Raw genomic sequence first — 18,406 nt, 5'->3', positions numbered from 1 at the left:
CACAGCATAGAGTTCATCACCCCCTGCAGACATGCTCCGGCATCAGAGATGATTCCAGCGACTGCGCCCTGTCCTTCCTCTCTGCGGTTTCCACCAATTTCTCCAGGCGGTCAGCCTCTAAGTTATGGAAATCTGGGGCTCCTTGAAACACGAGACGAGAGACGGAGCCGCAAGTCCCGACAGATGGCCCCAGTTCTGTTGGCAAGGAACGTTTCATGTTTGCTCAATTAGACGCCTGTCATATTGAAAGCTAAAGCATGTTTGCGTGACATATCCAGGCAGCGATGTAAAGGAGGGGGAGAGAGACTTCAGCCTCCATATACAGCCTGATGTTGCTGAAAAGTAGAGGCGAAGGCCTTCTTGAACTACAATACCCAGAATTCCCCATAGCCACCTGGGAAATTCCACACACCTCCACTTAAAAGCAGGAGGGAAGCCGCTTCAAGGAGGCGTGGCCTTTTTCTTGGCTCCTCCTCATGTACATTTTGATTGGGTCAGGGAATAAGGTGACAAGGAGCCGTCACACCTTCCCATTGGTGGCAGCTGGGTTGTGGCACTATTGATGGCAGCACATGGGCTACGTAGTCAGTGCTGGAGCACATGCTTTGCATATTGAAAACTAGCTGCAATTCCCAGTTAAAGGCTACCTTCCCTGCAGGATGGCTTTTGCAGCCAGAGGTGGGGGGGGCTGTTTGTTTGTACTACAACTCCCAGTCTGCTTGGAGCACACAATCTGATTCAATACAAGGCAGTTTCCTAGCTCCTAAGGAGCAAAAGGTCCATCCATATTATACAGTTGGATAACATTTTCACCATCATCATCCCATCATGCCGAATCCGGGGGCTGCAGCCCAGTCAGATTATTGGAATTTTCTGCTAGTGAGCTTTGGGTGTCTTAGGATACAGATGTCTTAGAATCCAGTCCTAATGGTTACAGAGGTCTCAAATCTAAATGCATAGTACAGATCTATTCCAGAACAGGATGCTATGGTGCAGATCTTAATATTCCGCTAGCAAATAGTTCAGCTTATCAAAATTAATCTCTGTACTATATATAAAGCCTGCCAGATCACGATCCTGTTTCATGGGCAGTGTGGGAGAGTGGTCCCAACGCTAAACCAGCGTTGGGGAGCTGAGTTTCACCCAGCCATGAAACTCACTTAATAAGCCTATAATAGTCCTATCGATCCAGATTAACCTACTTTATAGGGTCTATCTATAAGGTGGGAGGCGAAAGCAGTGAGACCTGAGTTTGCCATCTTGAGCTCCTTCTGAGGAACGGAAGGGGAGGGGTAAAGAGGGGGAGGGTGAATAAGCATTAAGGAGCTGGCTGGCTGGCTCAGTGGCCAAGAGTTCGAATCCCGCACTGTCCCTTCCAGGGAGAAAAGCCAGCCTGGGTGGCCTTGGGCCGGCTGCGCTTTCATCCCAGGAAAAAAGAAACCACTTTTGAGTAATCTCAATTTAGAAGACCCTGAAAGGGATGGCATATATCAGAATTAACTTGACAGCACCTGCTTATTAAATAAGTCAGTGTTCGTGAAATCTGTGCATAATGACATTGACGCCCCAAAACTATTTAAACCAGAATGTTCTTGCGCTAATATCTGACAAATGTCCGCTAGATGGTGCTTTCCCCTTACATTGCCTAGAGAAGAACCACTGCATCTGGTAGGGTTTCCACTCCCTGCTGCAACAGTTGTTATTTTTGCCTGCAGTGTATTCTGGAAAAAAAAACATAATCCTGCTTCTTTTCTCTTGCTCTTCAGAGCTCAACAACTGCAGTTCCTCCTGGGCTGGCTTTACCTCTGGGGAAAGGGATCATTTTACTATGGGAAATCTGTGATTTTGGGATGGTGCAGGCAACAGAGTCCCAGCCATTAGGGCATGAAAAGACTTCCAGGTGAATTCTTAAGACTCCTTCCCAACCCTTACAGTTCCCAGAAACCCCCAGCCATCAGCACCAGGAGTTGTAGTTAAAGAATTGAAATGAAGAAGTGGGGAAAGGGGGCACTCTTTGAAAGCCTCGGTTCTTCATCTCCAGAGATGGAACCAATGATTCCACCAGGCTGCGCTCCAAAAAAGTAATTTTTTACCAAATTCTTTCAGGCTAACCAGGTAAAAACGGTCAACCTTCCTTTTAAGCACCTTCCTATTTCTAATTAAGATCGCCTTCCTTCCTGCTAACTAGAACAATTAAGACACATTTGGACCTACCTGTGATGTTCATTCAGAAAAAAAAGCACCAATGATTTCCGAGGGATTTCCGAAGAAAACATGCACAGGATTGCACTTTTATCTAAGAACAGCTGGCAGTCGTTTGTTAGGATCGGATTCCAGCTGTTTTCTCCCCTTTTGCAACAAAGATCTTCACAGGGTTTATGAAAAGGGCTAAAGAATGTAACAACGGATGCATGCCGTCTTGTAACTTGCCAGGTTTTGCATTTTCTTCCCGGGTGTGAAGACGAAAGTGGTATTGGGTTACGTTAGGTTAGCACAACTGGATATGAGTGTTTTGCAGGCCATTGGATAACCCTAAAGGATGGAGATTTCCAAAAATATGGTTGCACCATGACTTTGGATGAAAAATAAATGCCAGTGTTGCACTTCTGCAAACCCCGCGGGCGGGAGTTTCGCTCATGCGAAATACTTCCAGCTCATGAAAACTCGGCAACATTTTTTGGAATTTGTCTTGAAAATGTGGTCCACTTGTTTTCTTCATTTGACTTTCAAAAATCAGTGAGGGGGAAGAACCCCACTTCCCAGGACTTTTGTGTCGTGGCGTCCCGAAACGGCCTTCATGAACAAAGAGGGCCTTCAAAGCAGAAGATCCGAACAACTTTTTAAAAATCACATTTCTTAGCTCAGCCAGCTCCCCAATTCAAGGCGGACTCTGTCATCATTCTACAGCTCTTTTCTAATAATGGTCTTTGTCTATACTTCTTGCATTTCAAAGTTTACCATCTGGCCGTCCCAGTCATGCGTGCACATAGTGTACACAACCCAGGTCACTGAACAAAGTGGAAAAATGAAAGATTCAGGGCGGGGACGAGGGGAGAGAAGATCTTCTCCTTTACACAGCAGAGAAGACTGTGGAACTCACCACCACAAGATGCAGCAGTAGCTGCAAAATTTGGAGGCCGGAGATTGATCATGGGCTGAAATCTTCTCCCCGCCATCATCCTACAAGCAGTGCTGTGTTGCACGCATAGCTCTCCTCTCACCATAACTTCTGCAAAGGAGTTTTCACTTTTCACAAGTGGAAGCTCTTTGCTGGCAGTGGGGAGATTTCTGCTTTTTACATGGCTGAAGATGGAGTAGCATTGAGAGGTGTGGAACATCTCGTACAGGGCAGTTACACTCACAACGTTGCTCACTCGATGGCTGCCCGGGCACGTGTGTGTAAAGAGACATCAACAGCGACTAGTCAGGATGGGCTCTGTATTACCGGTTGCTCTCAGAGGTGACCTCTTCCCAAATATCGGTGGCAGGGAATGTTGTTAGCCGCTACTGGAACAGAGTGTTGGACCAGAGAGAACGTGGGTTGGATTCAGCCCAAGTCCCCCATGTTTTCGACCACAGGAAAGGCCCAGAAACTGCTTTTATTTAAAAAAAAAAATCAATCATGGTCAAGGGGTCTGTGTGCCTCCCCTTGATATGGTTGGACTGCAAGGCCCATCAGCCCTGGGCTCAGCAGTGCAGGATGATGACCACCGTCCTCCCGGCCACACATCTGGCAGGTCGTAGGTTGACCACCCGTTGGGACGTTCAGCACCGCAAAGCAGCGTCCCACACGGTGTACATGATGGGCTGTTTCTGCAGATCATGTCCGAACTGACTCACAGCCACCCTAATAAGGTTTTCGGGAGATATTTAAGGAGCGGCCATCCTGGTTCTACGGCCGACTGGAGATTCTGACCCAGGCGAAGTCCTTGCCTGTCACTGCATCCGTTACAAGTCTCTGTGACATTTCTTTGCACGGGAGCTGGATCAAGGGTGTCTCCTCCAGATGTTGCCCCCAATGCATCGGCTCACCCAGATGTTCCATTGTGCTTATTTTCCCCCAGATGTTGCCCTGGGTGCATGGTCTTCTCCAGATGTTGTCCTGGCGTGCAGAGGTGGCATCTGGCAAAGAGATTATGCCCCTGGCGCCCAGATTCAACCCCCCCCCCCGATCTTTAGGTACTTATTTTTGTCCGGGCAAATATTTATTAGTAGCTGCGGGAGAATCCACCCACCCCCACCCCCACCCCCGGTTGCCAGGCGCCTCTTTGCTCTGGCGCGCAACCGAACGCATCCGTGGGAAAGTCTGCGCGCCCCCCTCCAGTGCAGACGGTCCGGGGCGGCGGCGCAAACTGCGATGCAAGGCGAAACACCGGGGATGATGTGGGGGGGAGGAAAGAGAGATAGTTGCGCGTTGGCTTGGAGGGAGCGCCCCGCGCGGGGCTTGCGCGGCCCCCTGCGCGCATCCTTCCCCACCTGTCGCCCGTGCGGGCTGCAATGCAGCAGCGTGGGCGGCGGGGGAGGGAAGGGAAGGCGGGCGGGCTGCTCTCCGGTGCGCCTGGGAAGGACCCGCCACACGCGCAAATAATAAAAATAGAAATAAAAATACTGTAAAAATGTCAAAGCGCGTGCCCGCGCCTCCCCCACCCCCCCACCCCCAAGTTTGTTGCAAAGGAGCGACTGAAAGGGAAGAGGAGGGGGGAAAGAGGGTTTTTTAAAAAAAAGTATAGGGGGGCCATGCTTCTCCAAACCCCACTTTTTTTGGATGGGGCGGGGCGATGACTGCGGAGCAGCCGCGGGGGCCCGATCCCTCCACCTCCCCCACCTGTAGGCAGGCCAGTTAAGGCCGGGCGGCCGCTTCCCTTGCTGGTGGGGCGCGTCTTCTCCTGCGCAACCGCCGGGGGGGGCGACGAGTGGAAGCGCGCGCGGGGGGGGGGGCACAACCCGGGGGCGCGGCGCGAGGTCTCCCCGGCTGGAGGTCTCCCGGGCCGAGCCCCTCCCGGGCCTTCCTCCCCCCCTCCCAAGCCGGGCGCGCGCGTGCGCGGGTTCTTCCGGAGCGGGCGGGGGGGAGGGAGGGCGGCCCATGACGTCATGGGCTATGCTAATGAGGAGCCCGGGGGTGGGGGTGAGGGTGGGGGGAGCCCCGGCCGCGCTCAGTCGCGCCGGAGAGGCGGAGCGGAGAGGAGCGGAGGGCGGCAGCAGCCGGAGCGGGGGCTCTCCCGCCGACGGCGCGACCGGACCCCAGGCGGCAGCTCCTCCGGCCGCCGCCGCCGCCTCTGCCGGTTCGCCATGGCCCGAGCCGGGCACCGCCAGGCGCCGGCTTCTTCGCCTGCCTCGCCTCCTCCTCCCTCGCCGCCCGCCCCGTCGCCGCCGCCGCCGCCGCCGTCGCGTCCTGGTCTCCGGCAGTGAGAAGCCGGGCAGCCGCGCCGGCCGGGAAGGCGAGCAGGTGGGGCCCGAAGGAGAGGGGGGATTCCGGGGGGGGCGGAGGGAAGGGTCCCCGGGCGCCAAGGGGGCGGGTGGAAGACAGGTGGGGTGCCCGTCGGGAGCTGCGCCGCCGGTTGCGCCCGATCCTGTGGCCCCTTCCGCGGGGGGGGGAGGAGTCCCCCCGGGGATCCCGAAGGTCTCCCTCCCCCCCCCCTGCGGCGGCAAAAGCGACTCCGGGGGGTCGGGGATGGGAGCGAGGATCCCGGGCAGACGCCGCCTGCTGCCGTCGGGGGTGTGGGTGGGGGCGGCGGCTGGAGAAGGACGGGAGGGGGATTCAGCCCCTCTTCTGCCCCCCCCGCAGGTGATGGGGGGGCTTGATCATTAAGGGGCTCTTTCCCTCCGTAGTGGGATTTTCTTTTCCGGGGGGGGGAGAGTCCTTGGCCGGACTCTCCTCCTCCTCCTCCTCCAAGCCCCGGGACGGGACAGGACGGCCCGGGAAGAGGTTATTTTTTGCCACCCGGCAGCTGCCACCGCCCGGGCCGGGCTGGCTCCGACCGACCGACCGACTCGGGGCCAGGATCCAACCGAGGAGCCGGAGGGGGGAGTCGGCGGCGGCTAGTGTGACTCCGGGGGGGCTGCTCGATTGGGGGGGCAGCGGGGGGGCTTTTCCCGTTGCGGGAGCCGCAGCCCTCCCGTTTGCGGGCAAGGACGAGCCCGGAGGCGCCCGCAGCAGCTTCGAGCCGGTTTGCGGGCGCTGCCCGGAGCTGCAGTGCCAGGGGTCTCTCTCCCCCCCCCCGCAGACCCACCCCTCCCCATCAGTGCTCCCCTCAAACCCCTTCCCCATTTCCCCCCTCCAGTCCAGGAAGGGCTGAGTTCAGCCCTGTCACTCTCCCAGCCCCTCCCCAGTCCAGCGCCCCCCCCAATCCAGGTATCCTGAGGATGGGGGAAGCAGGTATGCTTGGCATGTGTGTGCATTTTGGGGGGGGGGATTACCCAGCCATCGAGGCTCTCCCTCTTTTTGCTGAATAGAAAAAGGACCCTTTCCCGCCTCCTCTCTGGGTGCCCAGCAAAGCCCACGCTTCTCAATCATCATCCACCCCCCCCCCCCGTGGGTGTGCTGCATTTTCAGGCTCTTCCTGCCTGCCCCCCACCTCTCCCTAGCCTGGTATTTTTCAGAGGGGGGGGTTGCACAGAGAAACCAAGAGAGATGCAGAGGGATCAGCAAGCCCGTGATCTGCATTTTTTCCCCCTCTCGTCCCCCTCTTAAAAAAAAAAAATCCAAAACCCAACTTGTGTGTCCCCCCCCCCTCCGCAGGAATCCATGCTCCCAGATTTCACGCTGTCATATTAGGAAGCGGAGTTCTCTACACCCTGCTGAATCATAGTGTGCAAACTGTGTCATCGTTATCATCACTGCAGGAAAAAAAAAAGCAAGCAAGCAAACCCACACTACCTTCTCTCTCTCTCTCTCTCTCTCCCCTCCTACAGTTGTGAAGGGTTCTCACAACCCCCCCCTCCACCACCGCCTGCTGCCTTAGTGAGGAATGCTGCTTGCGGTGGCGGGCGCTGGTGGGTGATCCAGAACGCGCCCGCCCGCCCGAAGAAGGACCGAGGAGCCGGAGACCGCCGGGCTAAAATAACCAGACTCTTGGTAGGGGAGGCGAGGAAAGAGCGAGGGGGTAGCGGAGGAAGGAAGGAAGGAAAGGCGATCCGATATACGTCCCCCCCCTCGCACGTCTTCATGCGTGGACGCCGTCCCTTCATGAGGAATCCGGCTCTCTAGAAGTCTGTCTACACACCGCCACGCGTTAGGGTCTTGCGGCCACCCTCCTCATCCTTTTGGGGAGGAATTCCGAAGGAGGGCAAGTGTGTTAAAAAAAGACACACAAAAAAACAAGACACGCACAGAAACCTCAAGAGTTGTGCGTTCTGTTCTCCAATCGCAGCAAACAGTTGCAAAAGTCAGCTGGAGGAGGAAGAAGAAGGAGGAGTGGTGGAGGATCGGGTGAAAGACGTCCTGGAGAAGGAATCTTTTATTATTATTTTTTAAACTTTTTTTCCTCCCCCCCAACCTTGAAGAAAGCATCTATTATAGGCTTGGGTCTTTCTCCTGGTCTGTCCCGCACTCAGGCCAACCATGATGTTTCGAGACCAGGTGGGCGTCCTGGCAGGTTGGTTCAAAGGCTGGAACGAGTGCGAGCAGACAGTGGCCCTGCTCTCTCTGCTGAAGCGGGTGAACCGGAGTCAAGCCCGCTTCCTCCAGCTCTGCCTCGAGCATTCCTTGGCCGACTGCGCAGAACTGCACGTTCTGGAAAATGAAGCCAACAGCCCTGGTAAGTTGGCCTCTCCTGCTGGCTCGGCCTTTTCCGTCTTCCCACGCGGCGCCTCTCTCTCCCTCTCTCTGCACCCCCCCCTTCCCCTTCCCTTTCCCCCTGCTCCTCCTTGACGGATCCGACCCATTTCCAAGGCGCTGGTGTTCTCTCTCGCATGACTATAAAGGAAGGTTCTTGGTGCTCCTGTTTCAAAAAGGTGGCTCTGTGGGTTCTCCCCCCATGGAAATGGCCTCCCTCCCTCCCCAAAAAATGAACCAAACAGCTGGAAACCACTGATTTCCATTCTGTTTTCATGCACTCTCTCTTCCGCCTACCCATTCTCTCATCGCTGCCCCCCCCCCAAGTATTGCCATGGTGGTTTAAGTTGAGTGTCCTGAACGGCTGTAAATTTAATTTTTTCTCTCTCTCTCTCCCCTGCAACTTCCTGTTAAATAAGTAATCAGGTCACGTAGAGTCTGGGTTTCCTAGGCTTCGTTTGAGCAGCGTGACTTGTTTGGCGGTTCAGCGGCATGCGGAGAAACCCCAGTGTTCTCTCAGGCGGGTTCTCGGATCATTCTCCCCCCCCCACCTTGCTGGTGGCAGTGGGGGGGGGGAAGAGGGGCAGGCTGGCACTCACCCCTAATACAAATTCATTCGACCGTCTGTCCGTCACCTACCTTTTGCTCCTTTGAAGAAAGCCATTCTTTCATGAGCCTTCTCGGTGGAAAGAGGGGTCCCCCCCCCCGAAATTGAGCTTCTGTTCTTGTGCCTGGTTTTGAAAGTGTGCTTGGAAATGCTGGACGTTACTGACTAAATATATCTACATTTTTAAAAGCAGGTTTTACTGGGTTTATAGTAGGAATAAGGCAATGACTTTCTTCAGCTGTCAGGTGATAGTGACCGTGAAGATATTCTCAGGCATGTATGGCAGCCGGGCGGTCAACCTGTTGTTCTTCAGCTGTTGTTGTACTACTCCAACTACCATCGTCCTGTACCGATGACCATGAGGTCTGCAACAGATGGGAGTTCGAGCCCAGCAAGATCGGGATGGTCATAGGTACCTCACCTCTAAAGGGAACAGGAAGAACTCAAAGCGCCTGGTCTCCGAAGCACCAGGGTGTTTATGGCTGATGCATATGGATGATGTTTTAAAAAAATAATTGTACAGAGATGATGCATAATGAGCGATCCATTTCTGGTGGTAAAAGATGATTAATAAGGCTGGGTGTTTATGTAGTACCTTACAAGTGGCTGTCAACTTATATTAATAATTATCATGTACCGTTGAGTCATTTCTGACTTTTGTGTAGTTGTTAAATTGTGTCCAACTCTTTGTGACCCCATGGACCAGAGCACGACAGGCCGGCCTCCTGTCTTCCACTGCCTCCCGGAGTTGTGTCAAATTCATGTCGGTCACTTCGGTGACACTGTCCAGCCATCTCGTCCTCGGTCGTCCCCTTCTCCTCTTGCCTTCACACTTTCCCAACATCAGGGTCTTTTCCAGGGAGTCTCCTCTCATGAGATGGCCAAAGGATTGGAGCCTCAGCTTCAGGATCTGTCTTTCCAGTGAGCACTCAGGGTTGATTTCCTTCAGAACGGATAGGTTTGTTCTCCTTGCAGTTCAGGGGATCCTCAAGAGTCTCCTCCAGCACCACAGTTCAAAAGCATCCATTCTTCGGCGTTCAGCCTTCTTTATGGTCCAGCTCTCACTTCCATATTCCATATTCAATTCTGACTTAGGGTGATCCTTTTCAAGGTTTTCTGAATAAGGAGTAGTAGAAGTGGTTTCCCATTCCTTCCTTCCGGGACTATGCAGCTTGCCCAAGGCTACACAGGCTGGCTCTTCTCCCTGGAAGCACAGTGGCGGATTGAACTCCTGACCTCTGGTTCCACAGTCAATAACCTAACTTACAGAGCTGTCCAGCCAGCTTTATTAAGCCTACACTGGGTTTTTTTTTTAAATTAAAATAAAAACACCCCTGTAAATCAGACCAGTATAATGAGCCTCATATTACTTGAGGTGGGCTTGAGAGTTGCCCGGGAGAAATACATAAGCTGTGTGGCACAGATGCTTAAACACACCAGTCTTATGTACAGCTTGACAGGTTGGTAGGTGTCACTTGAAAGCTTGGGGAGACCACGGCAGCAGAATTTCACGGATACCAGATATTTCCATGTAACCGAAACACATTGAGTCTTGAAAACAGAGCCTCCGGGTACCACGAATGACCATGGAGCTGAGTCACTTGTATTACTTTTTCTGTGCCAAGCCAAGACATTTCTGTATACTTGACCTTTTAAAGGTATACCTTTAACATAATATTGTTTATTATACATGCATGTATTTGGACAGGTGTGGTATAGTGGACAGAGTGAGATACTAGGATTCAGGAGGACCGGGTTCGAATTTCAGCTCAGCCGTGAAAGCTCCCTGGGTGTGTGGAACTGGTAAAAACACAGCTTAAACATCTCGCGCTATCTTGAAAGCCCTTTTGCGGTGGCTGACTTGACGGCACATCGCAATGACAATAGGATTTGCATACTGTTCGTATAGCATTGAGTGTTTTGTTAAAGAAAGTGATCTTTTTTTTAAAATAAATATCATGAATCCCATTAAAGTCAACAGTCGACGGAATCTAGCAATGAATCGGGGTGACACAAAATGGTTCAACCATCGTAAACTTGTTAGATGAGCACTGTTGATAAACTCAATCTGTTAATCTCACCTAAAATAAAGTGATTGTCATGCTAACCTGCCTTCCTATGTTGTTGTAGGAGCCTCATGGCTGCAGTGGTTAAACTGCAGTACTGCAGCCAAAACTCTGCTCATGACTCAGGTTTAATCCCAGCTAGCCGGCTCAAGGTTCACTCAGCCTTCCATCCGTCCAAGATGGATAAATTGAGTACCCAGCTTGCTGGGAAGGAAGGCAATGTGTAGCCTGCATAATTAACTTGTAAACCCCTCTAGAGAGTGCATTAAGTGCTATGGGGCGGTATATATTAGCAGCACACGTTTGCTTTTACTTAATGATTACAGAAACGCTAGGGTGGTATAGCAGGCGAAGTGTAAGACTAGAGATCTGAGTTCAAATCTTCACTCAGCTAGGGAAACTCACGGCGGGACAGTTCTAACAAACTTCTTTTGAATAATGCTGAATAGGCAAATACCCCAGGTGGCTTCGGCATCAATCAGGGGACCCTCCTGGGCAAAATGGGGGAGATGGGGGGGTGCGGGAGGGAAGCTGTCATCAGAATAAGGGAAAACAGCCTATAATGATGTTCAGTTAAAGAGTACGATGATGGGGTGGACCTTTGTTTTTTTACCTGGCCTTTTAAATTCCTCACTGGTTGAGTAAGTCAGTGGTTGAGATCTCTGGCTACAGAGCCAGAGGTTGGGAGTTCGATTCCCCCACTGGGCCTCCTGGGAGTAGTGCCAGCCTGGGTAGCCTTGGGCCAGCTGCACACAGTCCCAGGGCTCCCCCTAGAGGAAAGGAAGGGGAAAGGCACTTCTGAGTGTTCTCTGCCTAGAAAACTCTGAAAAGGTTTGCCCTGCTGTAAGTCAGAATGACATGACGGCACAGGATTGTTTCACTTTAAATTCCTGATTTGTATGGAGTGTTCAGGTTCCTCACTGACGGTGTAACTGGCATTCTGTAATTTTAATGCTTGTTATGGTAGGTCTGGTTTATATAGTTTCATTATAATTTTTTTCTTTGCGATGCATGCATACACCCGTTTTTGTTCTCTTAAATGTTTGTAAGCCACTTTGGATAGAAAGGTGGCATATAAATGTAATAAATAATGTGAAGCTGTTGGAAAGCACAGTGTTCTGTACTCTAACTTGGGTTCTAAACTCTTTTGTCTGTGGAATCCAAAGAGCTAGCGGGATATCCCAGTGGTTTAAGTATCTGGCTGCAGAGCCAGAGGTTGGGACTTTGATTCCTCGCTGTGCATCCCAGAAAAAAATGCCAGCCTGGGTAGCCTTGGGCCAGCTGCACACAGTCCCAGGCTGTCCCTAGAGGAAGGAAAGGGTAATACACTTCTGAGTCTTCTCTACCTGGAAAACTCGGAGAAAGGTGACCGTAAGTCAGAATGTATTTGATAGCACATGATTATTACAGTATAAGATGGCTAGATAGCTCAGTGGCATCTGAGCTAAGTAAAGTGGTGCCTCGCAAGACGGATTTAATTCATTCCGCAGTTAATGTCGTCTTGAGAAAAATTCATCTTGCGAAACGCGTTTTCCTATAGGAATGCATTGAAATCTAATTAATGTGTTCCTATGGGCAAAAAAAATCAGAACAAAGTCAAATTTGGTTTACAAAGGGTTTATTAACTGCTCTTTAAAGCCATACATATTGTGCAGATGATTTCAAAAAATTTCAATCAAAAAAACTTTAACTTTTTAAGCATCCTAGAAAAACATTTAAAAATCAGCAAACATGAGGCAGGAAGAAAAAACGGAAAACATTCATCCTGCGAAGCACGGCGATAGGAACATTCATCTTGCGAGTCATCAACCCCATTGCCAAAACCATTCGTCTTGGGAGTTTTTTGTCCCGCGAGGCATTTGTCTTGCTAGGCACCACTGTATCTGAGTTAGGTATCTGGCTGCAGAGCTAGAAGCTGGGAGTTCAGTTCCTCGCTGTGCGTCCCCGAAGAGTCAGCCTGTGTGGCCTTGGGCCAGCTGCACGATCTTTAGGTGTCCTAAGACGAAGGGAGTGGGAGACCACGTCTCAGTATTTTCTGCCTGGAAAACCCTGAAATAGGGTCACCATGAGTCAGAATTGGCTTTGATGGCCCATGATGATTATTATACATTTTGTCAAAACAAGGCTGTTCAGAGAGAAGTCAGAGGTACGAATATGCTCCTGAGGGACCCTCCAGGGTCGGAGAAATAAAGAAGAGAGGGGAAAGGCTGGGGGAATAACATTCGCAATGGAAGATCGAGGACTGAACACGCTCAGCAGCAAACAAAATCCTAAGCGTATAGGGAAGAGCTTGGGTAGACAGGAAACTGTCTGGAGAGGTGGAAGGGAGGATCTGGGGGCGGGGGAGACGAGCGTGTTTTGCTGGCTGGATCCATGAGAAAGCAACCCTTCCTGGTGCCTTTTGTCCGGGCAGTCAATTCCTGAAGAGAGACATGTCGGTACAGTGGGGTCTTGACTTAAGTACGGCTTGAGTTAAGAACATTTTGACTTAAGAACCACTCTCATAGGAAAATATTGACTTGACTTAAGTACTTAGATTTGAGTTACGAACTGTAAAAAACTGGAAAAAACCCACGTGGGAGGCAGGGAAAGTGCAAAAAGTGAACTTTCAGTTAACTGTTGGCCAGTGAAAAGGGTGCCTGTCTGCTTCCTCACTCCTCGCAGCGTTTAGAGAGTGGATTGGGAGACAGTCTTCGGACTGCCTGGTACTGAACTGCCTGGACTGTATTTTCCCTGCCTTCCCTGAACCTTTCTTGACCTAAGAAAAAAAGAAACAAAATATTCCCCTCTAGTGGTCGAAGGCGGAATAGCGGCTTCCCATTAGTTTCTATGGACGGAAAAGAGCAGATACGGATCAAATGGTTTTCAATGCATTCCTATGGGAAATGCAGATTTGACCTGAGAACTTTTTGACTTGAGAACCGCCTTCCAATACGGATTAAGTTCTCAAGTCAAGACCCCACTGTATTGAAGCCTGCCTGGAAATTCTCCTCTCTGGCTTCGTCCCAAGGGTGGGGTGGTGGTGGTGGTGGGGACCGTTCCCTTGACATGTCCACGATTCTACCCTTCTGTCCCAGTTTTCGCTGAATTCCCAGACAGACCTGGCACAAGGCCCTCTATCCAGCCTCACCTTGAGTCTTGGGTCCAGTTCTGGACACCACGCTTCAAGAAGGATGCTGACAAATTGGAACCAAGTTCAGAGGAGGGTGACGAGGATGATCAGGGGGCTGGAAGCCAAGCCTTAGGAGGAAAGGCTGAAAGAATTGGTCCTGTTTAGCCTTGAGAAAAGAAGACGGAGGGGTGATAGGATAGCACTTTTCAAATATTTGAAAGGCTGTCATCCAGAGGAGGGGCAGGATCTATTCTCGATCATCCCAGAGTGCAGGACACGCAACCATGGGCTACAAGAAGCCAGGTTTCGGCGGAATCTCAGGAAAAACTTCCTAACTGTTAGAGCAGTACGACAGTGGAACCAGTTACCTCGGGAGTTGGTGAGTGCTCCAACAGTGGAGGCCTTCAAGAAATACTTGGATCATCACCCGGCAGATCTGCTTTGATGGTATTCCTGCGTTGAGCAGGGGGTTGGACTGGATGGCCTTTGTAGGCCCCTTCCAGCTTCACTCGTCTACAGTTCTAAGGCACAACCTCAACCATGTCAGAAGTTCTCCAAGTTGACTATAGGCAGCTGTATTCAGTTAAGCCTGGACTGGAGAAGGAGGTAGGTCCTCCTGTATTTCTGCTAAAGAGGTGTCAGTTTAGACACATCCGTCAAACTTTTCTCTTTAGGGGCAGAAAGAAAGAAACATTCTTCCTTTCAAAAGCTAGAAAGGGGCAGAGTTTGGGGGGGGGGAAGTTACTTTTTTTCCCTACTACGGCTCGTAGAATCCCTCAGGAGACAAGATCACTGGGAGATTACTGGAGTTTCAATCCAAGATGACTTTGCTGAGCTACAGAAAAGACCCTGAGTGGTGTTTTTCTCCCCCTTGTTTTTATTCTGGGTAACTGGCTGTGGAGCCAGAGGTTGGGAGTTCAATTCCCCACCTGTACCTCCTGGAAAAAGAGCCAGCCTGGGTGGCCTTGGGCCAGCTGCACCGTCCCAGAGCGCCCCTAGAGGAAGGGAAGGGAAATACATGTCAGAGTCTTCTTTAGAAGTGAGAATTGATGATGATTACAAATGTCTCTTCTCATTGTGTGGTTATTGGAAGTCCCCCGCTCTTTAGCTCTCTGTTGAGTCTTCTTTTCTACGTTTTGCAAATTATTAATGCTTCCCTCTCCTGGCCTTTGTTAGAGTGGATGTTCCTGGTGATTTGCAAGAAGTGGCCAAGCCCAGGAAAGGAGCTGTTCTCTCGCAGAATGTAAATGTTTTGGAGAGGCTGGTAATCTCTTGGTGAACATGTTTGCAGGACTGTTTGCTCTGGTTCGGAGTAGTCCGTGCGTGCGTCGGAGCACTGGTTTCATGTTTGATTTGGAAGGCTTGCCCTGATCCGGGAGGAGTCGCTTCCTACGCCTTTCCTGGAGTTTCCTCAGGATACACAGCCATGTGGGACAAAGAAAGGTCTGCCCTCACACCCAGGCTGACAGAAGGTTTGATTGTGGGGTTGTTGGTTTTTTTTTTTGGAAGACGGGGTGACTTGATCTCATGTCGTTTTGTCCAAGACCCGGCTTGGATTCTTAGAACACTGGTGTTTAGAGAATGAACCAAGAAGGCAAAATTTGGGGGAGGTCGTTCTTCCATCTGAAATCCCCAGAATCCTCCGTCAACAAAGGCACTAGAGAGTTTTGCAGGCATTGCTATTCCTCCGAAGTTAGGATTTTCAAACTGCTTCTGTATTTTTGTTTTTAAAGGTGAAAATTTATTTATTTATTTTATTTATTGCATTTATATGCCGCCCATCTAGACATAGTCTACTCTGGGCGGCTCACAACATACAAGAGAAAAACAATTTAAAATATACACAGTTTTACATAAATAAAAACAAAGTGATATAAAAATATAAATCGTAGAATGAATCCTATATCCATGATTTGGGAGTGGTAGGTAAGAGACGGTTAATATTCTAAGGCAATATCTGCAAACTACAGCGATTGCTGTATAACAACTTTCATAGCACTGTGACCGCATTCTGTTTCTTTCACCCACAGTTCCTGGCGTTCTTCGCCCCATTCAAAAATAAAAAGCTGTGGGATTGCTTGTTAGGAATAATCACCAAATTGCAGAATAATGGAATTGGAAGGGGCCTTTAAGGCCATTGAGTTCAACCCGCCTGCACAAGGCAGGAATCCAAATCAATGAAAGTTTGTAGGTTAAATATGTTCAGTGATATACAGTGTATTTTTTTCTAATGATATCTGTATATTTTGCCTATGTTTGCTTCATATCAGGTTATGACACTTGGTGTTTTATTATTTTTCCCCCACATGGAGATTTCTGCATAGATACATATTATATATACATTTTGGAACCGCCGATCAGCTGTTGGGGAAACATCGCAATGCGAAGATCGGTAAGCAAAACGCTTACCGATCATCGCAATGCGATTTTCGCCCATTTAAAACGTTGCAATGTGATCGCTTTTGCGATTGCTAAATCCGCATCACTATGTGGATTCGTCATTAAACGGGCTGCTCGCTATGCGAGGCACCACTGTATTTTGCCTGTTTGTCTCATATCAGGTTATGACACTTGGTGTTTTATTATTTTTCCCCACATGGAGATTTCTGCACAGATACATATTATATATACATTCATTTCCCTTAGTGGGCATGCTTGTTTACGCATTTAGCTAATGTTTGCCAACCTCCCATTCATTGGCAGGTGCTTTCTCCCCTTTTCCCAACCCACGTACCTTTATAGCTATTTAAAAGGCACACCTTGCTCATTTTCCAGAGATGGACTGTAAGCTGCATCATTGTGCAGATCCGTCTCACGACGTGTTCTTCTTAAAGCAAAGTCTTGGGAGGCGCAGAAACACAACTTTTGTTCAAGTCTGTTAAATCCCAAGGGAATTCATTTCTGACTGTTATGGTGGTCTCCACCGCGGTGTTCTGGCCGTATTTAATCCTGACCCAATCATAGGCGCTGTTGGTGACATGCAGACCCAGATGTGTGAGATCCGGGGTGGTGTTTAGAGATTGTCTTTACCCTGACTATAAGAGTTCTTGAACAGATTCTTCCGGCGCTCCTTTAGGACTGCGCAGTCTGCGTAGACGTTTTGGTCCAACGTCATCGGCGGAAAAAAACCACCCTCTATTCTTCGATTCTCCCTCCGTTTTCTGTTTCCCCCTTCCCTTTTAAAAGCAAGGGAGTCACAAGGATGCTGTTTATGGATGAAGTGTTTTATGCCTTGAAGTTTGCACATGGCTTGTAAAGGCTGGAGCAGGATGGGTGCTGCAAACGTGCGGGTTCAGCCCCCTTTTGCAGGAGCCAGAAGACCGAGGCCTCTGGCTGTGACAGGATCCCAAACAGAGAGGCCAGTGTTTCCTCAGAGGAAAGAATGTAGGGTGTTCATCCAGTGTATACGACAGCAGCACCGAGCCTGCAGATTTTTCTGGCAGCTGTTGCTGATGCCATTTGACTCCTCCGGCAGGGCCTGGAAGACGGCACAGAAATTTCCGGGGGGGGGGGGAGGGAGAGAGAACCTAACTGGCATCCCATTCAGGGCTAGGATGGCTTACTGGTTGGCCTGGTGGCCCTGGAGCCCTGCTGGGATGGTGGCGGGGATTCCTGATGCCACTCATATGGGAAACCGCATTGCGCATGATGTCTAAAAAGCCCCTTTACGCTGCATAAAACGTCAAAATCTCCGGGTCTCCGGCAATTAAATTCATTAAAATAAAACTAATAATAATAATTAGGTTAAGAAAACTCCCCGGAAGACTCAGGCAGTGCAGCCTGGCCGCTTCTCCTTTGTATGCTGACTGGGGATTCTGGGAGTTGTAGTCCCAAACATGAAGCTCCAAAGTGAGCGTTGATGGCTTTCTGGAGTAACAGGCTGGGCAGAACATGGATCGGATCTCGCTTGACCTGGGACTTCTCGAGGCGGGTGTGTTTACATCCTATTGAGTGGGTAGACCTACTCCTGAGTAAGCATGCAAACCGTGTAAAGGGTCAAGCACCATTCTAGGCATGAGTTAATGTTTTTTTAAAGATGTACGATGCAACTGTATTGCGGGTTGAGGAGAGGCCGGCTCAGTCTGGAGAAGCCGCGCTTCTCCCTTGTTTGTGGGTTCCTGTACATTGTTGTTGTTGTTGTTGTTGTTGTTTTGTTTTTGCTTTCTGAGGTTACGGATCACACCCCCTCTGCATGGTAGTGCTTCTGTCTCTTTTAATGCCGGGATTCCTGTCCTTGGTTTGCAATAATTTTCAGCCCCAGTACTGCCTTCTTTCTCTGTATGTATGCCAAAAAAAAAAAATGGACACGATGACGTATAGGAGTAGGATGATGACACAAGTGTTTAAAATGGGCTGTAACCCACAAAAGCTGCTGTCAACAGGTGTTGCAGGAGATTTTAATACGACGTCTGTTTTTTTATGGATGCAGTGGAATCCTCTGTCTATCGGTGCCTTTGGGATGTGTTGGATCAATAATATTCATTATGTGTGGTCAAATCAATTTGTGCTTATGCTGACCCTTTCCAGGTAGAGAATACTCAGAAGTGCATTATCCTTCCCTTCCTCTAGGGGGAGCCCTGGGACTGTGCAGCTTGCCCAAGGCTACCCAGGCTGGCTCTACTCCCAGGAGGCCCAGTGGGGGAATCGAACTCCCAACCTCTGGGCCCACAACCAGAGACCTAAACTACTAAGCCAGCCAGCCTGTATTGGATTATAGCTCCCATAATCCCCAGTCAGCATGGTGCAAGGCTTTGGAAGCGCTTGGAATCAGCCAGCCGTTGAAGGAAAGTGTGTCACATTTTGTGCCTTGTGTTTGGGGAGAAAGACCGGAAGAGGCCAAGGAGATT

General features: G+C 50.3%; 1 protein-coding gene across 2 annotated transcripts in view; it reads left to right on the top strand.

The window, feature by feature from the left end:
* Positions 1–6,912: 6,912 nt before the first annotated feature.
* The window catches only part of SAMD4A (sterile alpha motif domain containing 4A), a 124,632-nt gene continuing 113,138 nt past the window's right edge, over positions 6,913–18,406 (top strand). The window contains exon 1 of one of the 2 annotated variants that reach the window (XM_078384061.1): positions 6,913–7,757. In XM_078384061.1, the coding sequence (XP_078240187.1) occupies positions 7,562–7,757 (196 nt within the window). In that variant the 5' untranslated portion in view covers positions 6,913–7,561. The remainder of the gene's footprint in view (positions 7,758–18,406) is intronic. The other variant, XM_078384066.1, reaches the window with a different exon arrangement.

Source organism: Pogona vitticeps, chromosome 1, assembly GCF_051106095.1.
Source record: "Pogona vitticeps strain Pit_001003342236 chromosome 1, PviZW2.1, whole genome shotgun sequence".
Lineage (NCBI taxonomy): Eukaryota > Metazoa > Chordata > Lepidosauria > Squamata > Agamidae > Pogona > Pogona vitticeps.
The sequence above is the reverse complement of the archived record's forward strand: the minus strand, read 5'-3'. Positions and strand labels throughout refer to the sequence as shown.